The sequence below is a fragment of the Dermacentor silvarum genome, chromosome 5, assembly GCF_013339745.2.
Source record: "Dermacentor silvarum isolate Dsil-2018 chromosome 5, BIME_Dsil_1.4, whole genome shotgun sequence".
NCBI classification, from domain to species: Eukaryota; Metazoa; Arthropoda; class Arachnida; order Ixodida; family Ixodidae; genus Dermacentor; species Dermacentor silvarum.
In genome coordinates, this window is record NC_051158.1 from 29124933 (window position 1) to 29142477 (window position 17545).

Consider the following 17545-nt stretch of genomic DNA (forward strand, 5'->3'; position numbering starts at 1 on the left):
TCGGCGGTGAAGTCCAACCACAGACTACGAAAACGAGCTAAAGAAAGTCGTTCGCTTAAAAAAATGCAAAGGATTAATGCAGTACCTTTCATGATGTTGTCCTTTGGGTCATCTTCAGCGTCCTGTGAGGCGCACTTTTTATTGCCGTCTGCCTCTGTGTCAGCAGTGTCCTTTAAAGCCTCCATGCTCTTCTTGCGGTCACCCTGCAGCCCATCATACCCACAAGTTGAGGTGGACGACGTAGGTGGCGTTACCAGTACAATATGCGCCCGTCTAGCTTGCACTCCAAGCTTTTAAGGGGCACTAAAATCTTTTTGGACAGGGCAAGAAAATGTTCCCAATCTGTAGACAATGTCGCCATGAATACGCAGGCATTCCGCTGCATGCAACAGGAAAACTACAGTATCGTACAATAGATAACTTGCACTCTAAAAAAAGTTTTCACCCATTGAGGCGTACCTTGTCCCCAAACATTAGTCGTCATCTGTATTGCTTACGGTTCCATTCTCGAAAACTCTACGCTCGCTGCCTTCCTGTCAAGATTGCTATGTCACGCTGATAATGGGTGTCACTCGTGACCTGGAAGTACACTGTAAAATAACTTACACCCTTAAAAATGAATAAGGGTGTAAATCGATCTATAAATCCACACACTTACACCCTTTTGTGTAAGGGTGCGAGTTATAGACCGATTTACACCCTCATTTACTTTTAAGGGTGTAAATTAAATACAGTGTACTGGGAGCACAGTGTTAAAGAAAGAAGAGGCATGCAAATAGATTATTATTGTATGGGGACAAGATCAGCTCCAAAAGGTGAAAAGTTTTCTAAGAGTGTGTTCTCTCCTGCGGCTTTTGAAGCCCCCGCTTACGTCTTTTCTATCCAATGTTCACAATGACGTCCCAACGGCTGCGGTGGCCCAAGGACACCAGCCATTGAGCAATCGTGACCACGAATTACTCGCGAGTACAAGCCTGTGCACGCATGCACGCCCAGCCACATTTTCTAGAAAACAGGGAAGCAGCTGTATGTTAATGCATCCCGCTATTCCCGTCAACACTTCCTTGTCGGCCATCTTTGTCAAACGCGAGCCTCAAACGGTTACCATAAGTGCACCGCGGAAAGAATAAAGGGGCGATATGCAGGGGATTGCCTATCAGCTTCACCACAGCTGAGAAAAACCGATTAGTCGAGGGTGGCATAATGAAAATAAGCCTCAATGTGCTCTTTATATTACCGTTTATACTACAGTATCTTCTCCAAAACTGATTCTGTAATAAATGTTTCTAAAGGCATCGCACCATTCCAGCATGGTGATCAGGTTTCAGGAAAACGCTTCTCTTATTTCCAACTCGCAACAAGTATTGTAACCAGGGTCTGGGTACAATACTTGTCGGTTCATTTCTTGAACACTGTAACCTTTGCATCAAACTGGACACGCACAGAAATATCAGGCAGGACAGGAGGCTGCCCTATTCATGTTTCTTTTGCGCGCATCCAATTTGTGCCACAGGCAACGACAACATTTCCTACCACCCAAATTTCTTTATTCGGGGCAGGTTGGCTTTGTTTGGTGATAACATTTATCAGCTTTGTAGAAATAAGAAGCACATGGTGGCTTATGGTCTCACTAGGAAAAAATGAATTCTGCTGCCCAACTAGTATGTGTGAGTTACGGATGTGGGTTGGTACATCTGTTACCTGTACTGTCATCATGACCTCTGTTCTTTTTTTACCAATTTTTGTTTTCGCAGTGGCAGAAGACACAAGTGCCTTTAAAACAGCGCAGTACCTAGCAAGCATGCATTCGTGCATTGATATACCGGGTGTTCAATTTTAAGTTTTACGAATTTTTAAAAATCGCCTGTGGCAGGTAGCATAATTCTTATCGTTGAGATGTCTTATTCGAAGAAGGCTGACATTAGTAGCACGAGAACTAGAAACACATACTCAACTTATTAACGAAAAATCACTAATTACCTTCTTAGTTAATTACTTTACGACAAATATTGCAATTCGAGAATTGTAGCCGGTGAGGTTGTCAGGCGTATCCACTTGGAATTAATTTCCAGAATGACACCAGTTTGGAGATATTATTTCCCAAAGTGTGGGACGAAATACATGGGCGTTCCAGTTACTTTTGTATTTAAATGCATAAAACAGCATTTTGGTAAAAAAGAAGTGGGATAACAGTGCATTTTAACGGCGAGTTTGATGGCGCATATCTCCAAACTGGTGTCAATCTGCAAAAATCATTCTAAGTGGATACGCCTGACAAGCTCAAGGGGGTTGTAGAACACAAGGGTCGCTACAAATTCCTTGTTCACAGTCTCGATGAAAAGGAATCGTAAGATTCTCAAAATATGTTGTTAAATGACACTATTAACGTTTCAAACGCTTTGTCAGAGCATTATGAAAAAAAGAAAACGACTCATCATGTAAACCTTGACTCGGCATTGGTATTCGCTGGCAAAAAAAAAAAAAAAGAAAGCGCAGCAGAGCATCTATTGCTAGTGTCCTTTTATGTATAGTCTCCACCACAGGCAATAAAGCAGATATGAGGAAATACATCTGAGATATTGAAAAGAATGCGCGTGGGACAGAGACAGCAACAAAAAAAAAATGACCGCACATCCTCTTCACTCCAGTCTGATTTACACTCTTTGCGCTATGACGCCTTACCAGCTCACCAAGTTGACCACCCTGCAATATGCCTGACATGTTTACGAATAAAATTCCACCATTGCATTTCACCGACGCTGTGAACAAAGGTGCCAGCACAGTCTACGAAAAGTCAAAGCTTGGTTTTTCATTAATTCAGTTCTTCCTGTGCTGATTGGATGCTTCCCTTCAATTTTGTTTTGATAAGGGTAAAACAAGCAGGACAGAGATGGCCTCGGGCCGGGCGTGCACCTCGGCTGAGAATCCTTCGACGAGGATAGCAACGAGAAGATTGAACAGGACATAGTTCCCGAACGTCATGAGCGCCACAAAGTACAGGGCAGCCCAAGGAGAGGTCTTCTCCATGCCGTTGAACAGCACAACGTTCCAGTCCTCCTGAGTCAGGATCTGGCCAGAAGCAAAAGAATGGCATTTACAAAATGCTCACACGGTTATCGGCAACACAAGCTGCTTACTAGCTGCGCCACATTCAGGCCTCTCACAATGCCCGGCCACGGAAGGTTTCATTTCACGTGCACTATCGCATTGTGCACAGCTTGATGCAGCTACGGTAGTAAAATAGTGCTCTTCTACGCAATAAAAGCAGTTATGAAAACTATTGTTTTAGCTAGAAAAACCTTCGGTGCGAATTTGTGTGGTTAGTGTGATTCGTTCGTGATCGAGTTTTTTTTAGAGAAAGTCAATAAACAGCTGATGAGTGGTTTAAATTATCTGGTATCTCACTGATTTGGAATTAAGAAAAATAGACATGTCCTAATAAATTCATATAACTGTCGAACGTCACCATAAAGAAGTCACACCAGGCATGAAAGTAGCCTTGTTATATCCAATATTTGTTTTAAACATATTTTCATTACATGCATACATTCTAATAGAACGTTTTAGAGGTGCTCCGTCGTATCAAATAATTGTTTATATCAGTGTTCATTATATAGAGGTTCGCCTTGCATTTTCGTACCTATAATGTTGATGTAAATAATTATGATTATAATGAAGACGGAGCCCCGTATGATATTGTTACAGTACATTTGGACAGGACCGTGCAGGCAAGAAAGAGACCAAGAAGAAGTGGTAGACTGTCTACTGGAGCTGTGACCTGTGTACCAGCCTGCACAAATGCACTGTAACAATATTAACAGAATGTTTTTCTTGACTTTGCAATCTGGTTTCTCGGCTATTAGGTTCTGTTTCTGTGGACTCGTGAAAAAAAGTTATTAGAGCTATGCTAAGCTGTATATTTGTGGAAGGTACTAATTCAATTAATTACGGGCAAAACAGAGCTCTATTAACATTCATTACTGTGATGTATTTTGGACATTCAAATCTAAGTTCTAGCTAGCAGCATGTGAGATGTTAGCACAAGTAGAATTTGTCATGTTATCGTGATGTTTATTTTAAAGCTGCATCAAGCGTACAAATAATAAACGATAAGTAGTCCAAAGCATAAAACATCAGTCGCAACATCAGCACAAGGAATGGAGGCTAAACTACATAAACAATGTTTTCTTACAGGCTACAACAACTAACAGTCTTTTAGTGGAATGCATTGCAAGGTATATACGTTGTGGGAATATAAAACTGTCGCATATATTTGCGAGGTGACTGTCTCACTTATGTACTGTGCTGTAATAACTACACAACTAGCTAAACAGATAGTTATCACATCTTCCCCAGTTATCGACTCTAACATCAGCTACACAAGAGGAGACAAATCAGTGCTTACTAGATCTGATTACATCAATTTAGTGGCACATATAAATCTGAGCCACGTGATTTTGAAATTTTCAGGCATCGGCAGTACCCTAAAAACTTGCGTAGAGAACTCTACCTGAGAAAAGCGTGCACTTCAAACGGGGAGGTGGTTTGTATTTCTGAAGTTATGTCACTGCATCTGACCAGGTGAACTACAACACTTGTGGATCTGTACACCGTTTGGCTATGAAAGGGGGAATACAAACATAGGGTTCCTAAATGCGTACAGTATGGTACACTCTTAAAGGGAACGCGTATATCATTATAAGGCAGACATAACAACAACATGTTTTCAAACTTTATTGGAAGAAAGGGTCTGATAGTCTGCCGGCCTTCATGTCATATCTTCACGCCAAATGAACGCAGAGCAATGACTTTGTGCTACCTTTAAGAGTGGATCATACTGTACAAGTAAATTTTCAACTAAAGGAATTAGTTAAGTATATTCCGCCTCATTCATGCAGTTGTTAGCAACCAAAGCTTCAATTACGTACAAGATGTCCGTTACCATAGCACAAGGACGCAAATAATGTTTGGTGCCATACAGGTTTGTTCATGCATGTTTCAGGTTATGATGAGAACTGCTACCATATCTGGCATTCAAAATAAATCTTTTTATTCAAAGCATTAACTTTTAGCATTATAATTTGGACAATATTTAACATGAAATATGTTATAGTAGCTTCAAGAACACAAGAGTGGAGACATTTAACTAAATGCTATTTTATTTAAAAGGATTCGAAAGTAATTTTTTCAAGAGCACCACTAGAAGGCATGTAGAAAAGTTCTTGTACGAGAATAGTGATGGATATAAAGGCTGATCCTACTCAGCTTGCTGTGAAAGTTTCAGTGCTCGTCTTTTTTTTTTTTTGGCGCTGAAGTCACTCGTCGTTGGCGTGTCCACTAAACACCACATGACAACCATGGTTTATACTAGGCCAAATTGTGCACTCCAAGTTTCTGTTTCAGTCAGTGATCACATGAAAATCATTTGGGTGGCCTTACAGCATGGCTACCGTGCAGTGTGAAACGGATACTGCAACGTCGGGCGATACCATGCTACCGAAACAATGCATGTGTAGCCCTTGTCGTAACTGCTTAAAGCTACTGCTCTTTTGATCTGCACGACAATGTCTAGGAAAGAAGACTGACGTCTTGCATGTGAAACTGGTTCCAGTAAAGCTATTTCGGTGATCGTCATTGTATGCGGGAGCCAACGTGCGTATGAAACTAGACAGCGGTTGGCGATAGCATGGTTTGTGACCAGCCATCCGGTGTTAGCCAGTGCCTGTGATATCATGCTTCCATTATTGCTAGACTTTCCAGTCTCTGTGCTGCGTTCTCCACTTACTAATCTTGCCCCCCAAATGTGGGCCTCACCTGAAACACGGTGACCGTAGCCCATAGGAAAGTGTTGAAATGCTTCCGGTCGCAGAAGCACTTGACGGCTGGGTTGTACAGGTCGGAGCACGTGCAAAGCGTCGCCTCGTCCATCCGCACGCAAAACTTACCGCCGAACAAATGCATCCCCAAGCAGCTGCGTGTACACATTGGGCGCTCAGACCTGCCCTGGGAACTACTGCCAAAGAGCAGCAGAGTTCCTTCCTTGCCAAAGCCACTGTATGCGTGTGTCTACTCACTTAGACACTCGCATTATGTGGCCTATTAGCCTACACGTGCCTCTCTAAGGCAGCTATTGAAAATCCAACAAGCTGAACTACATACAGCGTCCCCACCTAGGGAGTGCGTGTAAAATTCCAAACGTAAACATGACCTTACCGAGAACTGCCCAGCATTTGCTTTCCCTGTTTGCTATTTGATATTGTGCAGTTGGTGATGTTTTGCTGGGGCTCTTATTATGGTCATAAACTCTGATGACTGACGCGGAGATCGCACTCAACAAAGTGCTCTGTCACGAAGGCAGTGATCCTTCGAACCTTGTGTGCTGTGCATGATTTGTGTTTTATGCAAACGTGCTTTCTGCCCTGCAAGAGCTGTCATGGCTTTCAACTTGGTTGCACGCTAAATACGGTCTGAAGCTTATGATGGCTTAGTGAAACTTGAATAGCTTTAAGATGCGCTTATGTTTCGCTGCAAAAATAAATGGCATCATGAGTAGAGATGACAATATGACTCGCTGTAGGAGAAACCTCGACAAACGAGTCTTTTGTTGTTTTATTTTATCGTTTGGTGAGTTGAGTCCATCAGCGATTCGTGTAATGACAGGGAATCAGCAGTAGCAGAAAGCCATGACAAGCCATTGTAAGCCATTCACACAAGACAAGAAAGTCATTGGTTGCACACAAAACAGAGAGAGAGAGAGAGAGAGAGAGAGTAAAAAAAAAAGTCCTGGCTGGCGCCTCCACAAGAGACCACAAGCGGACACACGTCACGAAACCCACCACAGACACGGACCACGAAACGATGCCTCTGCCTTTCTTGACAAGGCGTAGAAGAACAGAAAAGTGACTGACCAGTGCTGCAACGTGCACGCATTCTCCATCAACTCCACTTTAGGGATAAAAAAGAACACCGTCTGGAATATAGGCTCTTACTTGGAAATGTGTTGCGCCAAAGCAAACAGTCTAGGACAGGTGACTACTATGCTCTCAGAGGTGGTATCATACCACTGGAATTACTTATGGAATTAGTGTTTAGTTTGCAGGAGTATGCATTTCTAAGGCGAAATGAATTGTTTTGCGCCAGTCCGCGCTATAACGTCACACACTGAAGTTGCGTTTGGAAACTTATAAAGGAAAGATAATACTTCTCTAACTTCGGCCTCATCTGCCTGAACTTCTTTTACGAGATGCAAGCAACACTCTGTTAACCACCTGAATGGTTAAGATGAATCACAGGTGTTGACTTCTCCCTCAAGGCGAGATTCATACAAAGTTAGTGTCTTTGCCCCTGCGCTGTTACTTTTTTTTTTTGGTGAGCCATCAGCACATTGCTGACTAACGTAGCACTAAGGTGTGAATGCTTCCAAGTCAGGGGTTCTCAAGACACTGAAACCTACAAATTTTGATGATGCTAAGCTCTTTGGTATCTTTCCGCTATTTTAATTTAGAAGAACTCGTTTCGAGTCTGTTATTATTTACTGAGTGGTAGAGTTGATGAAGAAATACTGCTGGCTTCTCAATTTTTTGTAACACAATACATCACCACGTCAATAGACGACCAATGTTTGCACCTTTCACAACAAGAAGCTGCTGGCTTCAGATTTGAGCGCAATAAAGGAAATGACAACGCAAAAGCGAGTAATGCCAATAACTTCCACCAATCATAAATATGAGAAAAAAGAAGCAAAGGAACAGAAAAAAGTAGCGCCAAAGAAAAAAAAAATGCCAACTGAAACGACAAAAGGGTGTTGCAGACAAAGCCAAGGCCAAGCCGGCAGCAAGGTCATGAGGCAGACGACAGCAAACAGGCAGACACGTCTCCAAAGCAGCGGGTGGCTTGCAGGCAAGCTAGCACGTTGCCAAGGAAAACAGCCCAACAAACAGGCAACAGACAGGATGGCGTAAGCCAAGGCACATACAAGTACATATATGGCAGCACATATAGAGCACACACACACATTCATCCGTGTGAAAAAAAAAAAAAAAACGTGGCTGTGGCTAGACGTAAGGGAAACCTGCAACTTGCGCTTCAGTGCCTGAACTAAAGGAGGCCACAAATTTAGTCACTTATTTAACCGAATTATCTGAGACAGGCGAAGATTATGTTAACGTACATGAAGCAAATTACTTTTCATCTTTTCCTTAAATTTTTTACTAACCGCCCAATGATGTTTTTTCATAGTGCTCCAAGTTCGAGCACATGTGTCCAATCGCAGGAAAGTAATCGCAACCTCAAGGAGATACTTGCCAAGAAAATCGCTGGATTTAGAGTGCCTGCTTTTAGATGGCTTAATGAGAAGCCGAATATGCCCTCAGTAATAATGTATAAGGGATCCGGCACAGACTGCAAGCCTTATAAAACCTGTGCTCGAGACATATTTAGAACAGTCATTAGCTAATTAGTTTTCTTGTTTTTAGATTTATTACATAAGGCAGAGTACATTTAAAATTGAAGTGCAGCAATCACCAATTTAGAATAAAAAGGAGGCCCTAGTTTGCCCTGGTTCATCCGTTTTAATATGCACAAGAAGTCGCTGGTACAGACCATATCTCACACAAGGCCAGAATAATGGCATTCACACACAGATGTATATGAAATGGCAAAACTACTATTGCGGCCAAATATTGTGGCATTGTGGTCTTAGTAGCCACGTTTGTATCTCAACATCACATCATCCTACACTTACGTGCATTGCTCTAGCATATGAAAACTCTGTAACCTGAAGCTTGAAAGATAACTACTTGGTGGCCGCCTGAGGCAACCTTTCTCACATTTGTGCTAACAGACAAATAACATAAGACAAGCTGTCCCTTTTGAAAGTTCTTGCCACAGTCACCTTGCATAAGTTGCGGAATCAATAATTTGCCGTTGAATTATGGAGTTCTTGATCCTGCTCATGAGTCCAAGCTGTATACATTGTGAAAAAGCTTTAATTTGTTTTTAATATCCGGAATGCAGTTCCTGTTAACATATTGGCAGTTCGGCCTGCACTCTGATAAAGTGCTCAACTATTTGAACAACTTTGACAGAGATTTGCCTCTGAACAGATTAAGTTCCATTGATATCAGGCTTCAACAAAGTGAAGTCCCAGTTGATCGAACATCACTTGAAAGGTTTAGACCAGTGAAGAGCGTGTGGTAATATTTCGCTTGAATGAACCTTCATGAATTAAGTGACAGTATTGTGAGGACTCTTGATATTTGTTGAAACAATCAAATCTTATAGCATCACACCTAACAGAAGATGCAAAAACTTGCACAATAATGCAGTGTGCTCAAGCATAAATTCGACTGCCAAGGATTACATGTCAAGTTGAGGAACCACCTCTTGAAGCACGTCTTCTGTATCACACGTGCAACAACACTGGAAGGCTTCTGAAAACCGTACTCAACATTTTTTAGGGGGAAGCGGCAAAATTATTGAAAGTTTCGTTTGCTAAAGCTACCACTACAACGCAAGCGATGCGACATCGTGACTCTATGCATATGTGATGCTTTGAGCTCCACGTGCGATAGGAATTTATTTTTCCCAACTTTTCCTCACAGTTCCTGTGCTTCTTTTTCTCACCACTCGTGTGAATGACTTTTAAAGAACTCACTTTCTTAACGAATTGGAAATATACCTCAATATAATGAACACGAGCACAGCAAATTGTCGGATATACTGAAGTAACCCAAAATGTTTTCTTTCTTGCTGACATTTGCACGTGACAAATATACGCTTATAACGAATGTCGGATACAACGAAGGTATTTTCGCGTCGGATGCGACTTCTATTCGAGAATGTTTGACTGCACTTCTGAATGCTTGCCACACACGGATGCATTCTCACGAATGAGTGCATGCTCTTTCTAGTGCTATCACTGCAATGGGCCTCCTGGTCGAATGCGGCTAACAAAGAGATGAACACGGAACAGGCATCCATGATGACACATAGACACGTACATACATACAGCAGCAGCCAGAGACAGCCAAGACACAGAGAGAGAAAGAGAGTGTGACCACAGGCCTGGATAAATGCACTCGTAGCTGCAAGGGGTCTGCATTTGGTCTGGCTCGGAACGAGGGCATCATCACCGCTTTCTTCTACGGGGTAATGGGACCAACAGGTCGCTGGGGTAGTCGCACGCCTACACTGTGCAGTTCGACACAACACCGGTGCGGGTTTCGCCACAGAGGGAACAGTGACCCGTCCGAATCTGGGGTGACTGCAGTGCTCGAGCGCTCGTGTCTGGCGTTCGTTCCAAGTCATGGTAATGGACTCAGTCGGAGCGGGACTTGTTTTCATCTCGTGCTTCGCCTGTATGTATAGTTAAGTGTGACATTCCCGACACGATAAATGCGGTGCAAGTGTAATGGCATAGCTATACCTTGCGGTATGCGCTCCTTTTACTGATTTTTGATGTTCCTATAGCAGATCTCGTGCATGGATCAAGATTTGAAATCTGGATTTCAGCTTGTTAATGTGCCACAGTTGAAACCCTTGAATACTGTGGCATCCCGACTGCAAATTATCTAGAGAAATCCAAGGGAAATTGAGGATAGAAACTACACTATAAGAATATCAGACTGCGGGGGTTATGGCGCTAAATTTCCAGCGGACTAATCGTAACTGTTGTAAATGTTCATCTTGTAGGGGGTCACGCGAGTCTAGGCAGCATTGCCGAGTCGGTCGCGAGCCCTCAGGAGTGCACTTTCAGGGCAGTTCTCATCGGTTCGTATGGTATGAATTTTGAAGAGGACCATATATTTTAGTGGTTACTCTGCTGGAGTGGACCCCACGAATACCAATAACGAGCTAACCATTAGTGCCGGGGATAGTGTGACCCATAGCTTCGCCAGATGGATGTAGCGCGTGAGCACTGCAGTTGTACCCACCTACTGGGAGGGCTGGTCAAGGTACGTAAAAGCGGGCGTCCCCCTCACGCATGGCTATGGCCCTGACACTCTGGGCGACGGCTTTCACCGCAGCAGCCTCTCTGGGCTCTCACCACCTGATTGTCTCCTCTTGGTGGCTTGCCGAACTCCTCTCCCAATGGCAATCGAGATATTTTAGACAGACCAGAACAAAAAAGAAAAAAAAAGAGAGGAGAAGAGATGCTTTACAGGTGTACCTGGAAAACGGTAACTAGTGCCCAGAGGAGGGAGTCAAAGTTCTTGCGATCGCACTGCACGGTCCCGTCAGGTTCCTTGACACAGAATTTGCAGCCGAAAAGGTTCATGCCCAGAACGCTGCAAGGAGGTATAGTGTTGCGCGCGGGGCGCGCACAACACGTGACGTCACACTTTTTGGCCATCGATCTGCATGGCCATCTGCATGGCCTTTATTTATTGCGAGCGGGAAATAGACTGTATCTTCGACACTGATGCATATTAGTGAGTTGGCAATGCTATGTTATATATGTACGCGTTGAATGTGCAGTAGGCACTCGACATGGCTGCCACAGGTGTCTAGGAATTGTTACATAGAAAAAAAAAGTTATTTACGTATGCAAACTTGAACTGAGCCCCGTGGCACAGAGTTATGGTGGTAAGATGTGAAGCGATGAATATGTCTTGTCTGAGCAATAGATATTTCCTCTACTAGACAAATGCCTTTAATATAATTATCATTTATACTCATTCCTTGCGATGACTCTGTACGCAAATTTTAAAGGGTTTTGGGGTAGTTGATTGAGATGTAATACATGCAAAATTTCAGATCGCTCAACGACATCATAAGCATTGACTGGTAACTCAAATATCAACGAAAGGTCTGTGCTAAAATGACTGAGGATATGTTTCACCACTAATAGCCAATATAATAAGAAACAGAACATTTCGACTGATGCTTAGCGCTGCAGGAAACTGTTTGACCTTGTCTTTGCAGTTAAACTTTTGTTGTGTTTTTTTACAAGCTACAGAAGCGAGACACATTCCTTGCAGCTACATTAGAATTGGAGAAACCATTGAAGCCTTATTATAGAATAGATTCACATAAAAGGAGACAATAACTCCTAACACAATTCTTCGCTTGCAGCTTGCAAAAAATGTGCTGTAGCATGGCTGCTTTTGAATACCAAGCAAACAAATTGATAACAAAGTGTGCTTATTCACACTCCCAGTTTAACGGTAGGATGACCATCATATGCAGTTTGTAAACGACACTGTTTGACATGATGAACACCCCGAAACTGGAGAGTGTAGTGAACGAAGAAACCTATGGCAAAATGCGCAGCCTGCCGACAAACTAGTATAGTGCTGCTCGCAGCAAAACTCTGCGTGATGATGTGCGATATGGAACGCTTTGGAAGGCAATCGAATCCGGCCCGGGATTTAGCCGTGAGTTACGCTGCACTATGTTGCGAATTATGGGCAGCGGCAGCAAGGTGATAGGAACAGAAATGGCGTGAGTGGCGAAAGCGCGTGGCCCAGCGAGGCCCACCCTTAGGAGTGAAAAAGCGCAGTGGGAAGGTCTGTATACAGCCAAGGAGATGGGTGGGTTCAACATCAACGTGCAGTGGAGTTGGTTCAAAGAGATAAAGCACCCCTCATGCTCACACGTATCGTCAGTTGTTCGAATGATGTGTCTACAGAGGCATAATTGCCATACGTATCTCTGGCAATCTACAGGCAGGGTGTATGCCGTTAGGCCAAGAAGAAAACCTAGTAAGGATGACCTAAAAATTTCCAGTGGGAGAATTAAGTACGTGGTACTAACTAAAGACTACTAAAGGCCATTACAGGTGCTTCCAAGATATCTATTATGCATTTGAAGTAACCGTGAGCTTATCAAAAAGGAGCTGGTGATGCTAGTCCAAAGAATTGGTAGATTTTTTTTTCGGGTGACTGTTGGCTTGTTCTTATCCAGCCAAACAAGCACAAGTTGAAATTTCACTCTGGGTACTATAGATACCTGGGAACTCACATTACTTGAGAAATTATGTAATCTCGCAGTCCGTGTTAGGATTCGTCTGCGCAAATGCTATCCTCGATAAATGGAATTTGCATGCCCGTTATAGACACACCAAGCAAACGATGGAAAAGCCAAATCTCCATGAAGTGTGTGCGCATGAGCGTGCTTTTCAAAGCCATGTACATTGAGGCACCTCAGTTTGTGTCTCGTGAATGCAGGCAGCAAGGATTTGTACACTGTGGTGAGAGTGTGAGGTGAAATAAGGAAAAAAAGAAACAAAGAAAGCAGAGGTAATCTGTTTGTCCCATGAGTCCCGAGTCGTGCTTGCAAGTCTGTTGTGCACGTGACGTCAGTTGGTTGTGGTCTGCTCCTGTTGCGCCGAATGATCGTGTCGGGTGAACCCACCCGTGCCAACTACAGTTGACTCCCTTCAAGGCAAACACACTTTTCCCTGTTCATTTTACTACAAGCTGCGCTCAACTTAAATGCTCCGAATCTATATGACAATTCTAAATGTGCAGCTTATCAGAGGAGTAGGCTTAACGAATGGAGCCCGTTAAGGTGAGCATCCTAAAGGAAGTAGACTCTCTACAGGGTGTCAAAAGGGAGTCTACAGTACACAACCCGCATCACACCCGGCGCAACCACATCTGCACATATTTTTTTCTCTACGAACAAATGCTTGAGTGCATGAACTGCGGGTAGCAGATCGGGGTGTATCAGAAGCGATAAATGCATGATCTGTTAAGTAAATGCACTGATGTGAAATAAAACACGAAGTAGCACAGGATTTTTGTTGGCATCAAGTGTGAAGCAGGGTGCGCACTGTTTCTACAAGAAAGCAACATGCCATTCTACTAGCTATGATGAAAAGTAAATATGGTTCCAGCAAAGTTTTAGCTAATATGCACATTGACCTCAGCTAAGAAAAGCTGGAATGGTGTGTTACATATACATTTGAGTTATATGTTTTTCACTATATTGCTAGAGTGGTTTGATAGTGGTAACTAAAATGCATGACAGAATAGTTTTCAATGATAGCCCTAAAAATTAAAGGTCTAGCCGCCATGTCTAACATTACTCAGGAACAATGACATTACACCATCACTTGTCCGAAGCACAGTTGAAATCAAAGAAAATTAGACACACACCACTAATTTATGCATCGCACTTTTGCATCGGCTTAAGAGGTTTCTGAATCAGGAAGACAAGTGACACAGATAAAGTGACCTGCTGAAAGGACGGCGATGCAAAGCTCAATTCTTTTCACAAGGTAATCCCTCGTGTACGTTGCACTACACCTCTCCTTACGTGCTACTACCCAACACCATAGTTCCTCGGGGCTGCTCATAAGTTTGCCAATGTGGGTGTTGGAGCAGGAGGGCAGTCAGGTAAATTTTGAGTACAGTGATGTCATATAGCTACCACTGAGCACAATAGTATTTCTGGGGTTGAAATGGTTGGCAGTATATCTTGTTTGCACGCAGGAAAGGCTGGATATAGCTCTGCCTAGAAGGATGGCAGAAAATTTGGATGTAAGGCTTACAGCAATCAAGGGAGTGCTCATAAAGACGGTATATTATCACTCCAGTTCGCATGCCTTTATGCTTACGCGAATCACGCTGGAATGTTGCGCCATGTTATAATGAAGTTGACTTACACGCCTGTAGATAGGTCAACATGGCGTTCTACGGTTTTACTCGTTATGGGCTTAGACTTCTAGGAAAAGTTTCTGAGATACCGTACGTGGTTCGTAAACTTTTGACGCCAGCTGCACGTGTTGTGTGTAGATATTGTTGGACGTTGGAATGCTGTGCAAGCGTTTTGGCTGAGTAAACGTGCCCACATTTCCGAGCTGCTAATTTGCACAGTGCAAAAAATAAACATGTATGTGCATGTTAACAATGGAAGCTGCTGCACTAGCCTGGTGCCCTCTGGCGCAATGACGAAAGCATCGATACTCAAGTTACTCTGGTTGAATCTGCATGCGTAGCCATTTTTCTTATGAGGCTTTGAAAGTTGCGACTACATAAAGACGCAATATGTCCGATGTTAACTATGAGCAATAACACTCAGGGCTGACAATGAATATACCATACAAAATAAGATCCCAAATTTTCGACTGTATAAGCCGGCACTAATGTAACCTGCACTTCAAGTTACCTTCCTTGAAACGACGACAAAAAAAAAAGTCCGCGCTTATGACTTCTAAAACGACGTTTAACTTTTCTAAAAAAGCGACTTGTCACAATTGGCAATACAAAATGAAGCATTGGCAGCAATTTTGTTTTGTATATCAAGTCGGCATAATCGATTCCACAGCTGCCGTGTGTCAAAGTTTGATGCGGCTTCATGGCAGTGCATCTTACATTGCCGCAAAGCGGTACTTTAAGACAGAATTCACGTAAAGTCGCAAAACCAAACTTTGTACCATAATTTCTTGAGTTTCCGAGGCATGTTACGCCCGTAAAAATGCGGCAGCATCGCTTTTTATGCGCAATTTCCACCTTTATTTCGACTATTGACGCAAAAATTGCCTGCACACGTCACATTGACTGCAATACCACGCGCAGCACGCAGATAGTGAGGCTTCATAGTTGATCCGCGTCCTTATTATTTATATAATCATCGCATTCATCTTTGCGTTGTGCCACAATCTAGCGCGACGCCTCGGCGAAACGATGGGCACGCTGTCCTCTCACTCAGCCAACCAACGCTCGCTGAAATGTGAACAATCGAGAATATGGACCCCCCAGCTAGGCTGTGTACTGCACCAACGCATCACGCGAGCTGTTTGGTTCATGTCTGGCGCACAAAAAATCAGTTGAACAATAAAGACAGAAACGCTAGAAGAAGAAGAAGAAGAAGAAGAAGAATAGAAAAGAGAAGTTCTCGCCTTACCTAAAGATGAAAATAAACAATATCAGAAGAGCGAAGAACACGGCCACGTTGTCCATTGTCCGCAGCATGATGAAGAGTTGTCGTCGCAGCGCCGGCATAAACCGGACGAGCTTGAGGATCCGCAAAAGTCGAAACGTCCGCAGCACCGATAGACCACTTCCACTGCTCTGGCAGAGCTCCACTATGCTGCCGTCGGATAGGAGGAAGAGAGAGTCGGGGAGGGGGGGGGGGCGTAATTAGAATGAGTATACCATTAGCTGTACATCTGCACTCATCGTTGATGATGGGTGTACGTCTGTACGTACGTTCACCGTCCTCTTACCGCCTTGTTTTCTTTCTTTTTTTCTAAGTCGATTCGTTTTCCGAGTGCGATCGAGACCCGTGTCTCCCCTCTCTCTATCTTTCTTTCACTCCCCAATCCCCTTCCCCACGTGTAGGGTAGCGAACTTTACAAAGTCTAGTTGAACTCTCTGCCTTTCCTTCCTCAATTCTCTCTGTCTCTTTCTTCTTCTAGCTTTCCCTCTACGCGAAATACGAAGCCGGGCACTTACCCTCGTATTATGGAAAGTTACTCCACTGAGACATTCGACCTCGACTCACGAAAGTGGATGGCCGTGCCGTTCTTCGTGTGAAGTGGCCGCAACACTGCAATGACCGTGGCCTCTGAGATCGCACAAGCATGCCTTCAAATGCACGCCGGTTGCGATCTCGGAGGCCACACAGTGACACTTCGTGGCAATTTCTTTGCGAAAGCTTTTGTAACAATTGCGTTTCAGCGCCTACTCGAATGCGTTGGAAAGCGGTCGTGTTTGTCAAGAAACCCATCGTTGGAAGGAGTCACTGATGATTGAGTGTTGCTGAAATGTGAGTTGTGTCGGCCATTCAAGAGGCGGCGCTCAGTTCCATTCGTCGAGGAAGATGACCCGTTTGTGAATATGGGTGTTAGCTTTCTCGGCTGACATCTCCAACTTTCGTCCATTGTTAAATCTTTCTCTCCACCTTTCTCATGTAACACACGTCACGTGCGTGAGAAAAAGTCGCCCAGTCACCTGTCATAATCGCCCCGGCGAATCACTACCTCGCTGCTGGACAATGAAAAAAAAATATGATCACCATCGTTGCCCACCGCGGGAGGCTCATCTAATGCACGGAGGATCGCAAGCCATGATGCGCTCTCCATACGTGGAAGTACTCGAAGTCTTAATGGTGCAATAGCCCGCAAGACTAAGGGCCGAATTGGGCTCAAAACGCACGCCTGCCGCACTGCACGTACGTCTGCTGCATGCGTGCGGCCGTGCGGAAAACTGCACATGCCACACACATGTACAGAAATTTCAGCTTACACTGCTTGTGCGGACTTTGTGTAAACCAAAACGCGTACACCTGTGTGATACATGTGCAGTTTTTCCGAGCACCGCACGTGTGCGACAGGTGTGCGCTGCGGCAGGTGTGCGGTGCGGCAGGCGTGCAGTGCGGCTCGTGGTTTGAGCGCAAGTAGGCCCTAAGCGAATCACAGAAGCAGGCTTCCCCTCAAGAAACGTCTTGTTGTGGAGAAGCCAGCTTCAAGGCATACAGAGAGTTGCGCACGCTCGCACGCGAACACAGCAAATAAATTGCAGCGTGTTATGCAGGTGAACGTGCTTGCGCACCTGCAAAAACACCTTTTTAACAAGACAGGTTGCAAGTGCCACAC

At 43.9% G+C, this 17545-nt stretch overlaps 1 protein-coding gene across 1 annotated transcript in view; it reads right to left on the reverse strand.

Moving 5' to 3' along the window:
- Nucleotides 1–17545, reverse strand: part of LOC119453202 (voltage-dependent T-type calcium channel subunit alpha-1G-like) — a 368827-nt gene that overhangs the window by 48923 nt on the left and 302359 nt on the right. The window contains 4 exon segments of the mRNA XM_037715224.2: nt 86–203; nt 2914–3069; nt 5815–5971; nt 15853–16038. Coding sequence (XP_037571152.2) covers nt 86–203; nt 2914–3069; nt 5815–5971; nt 15853–16038 — 617 coding nt within the window.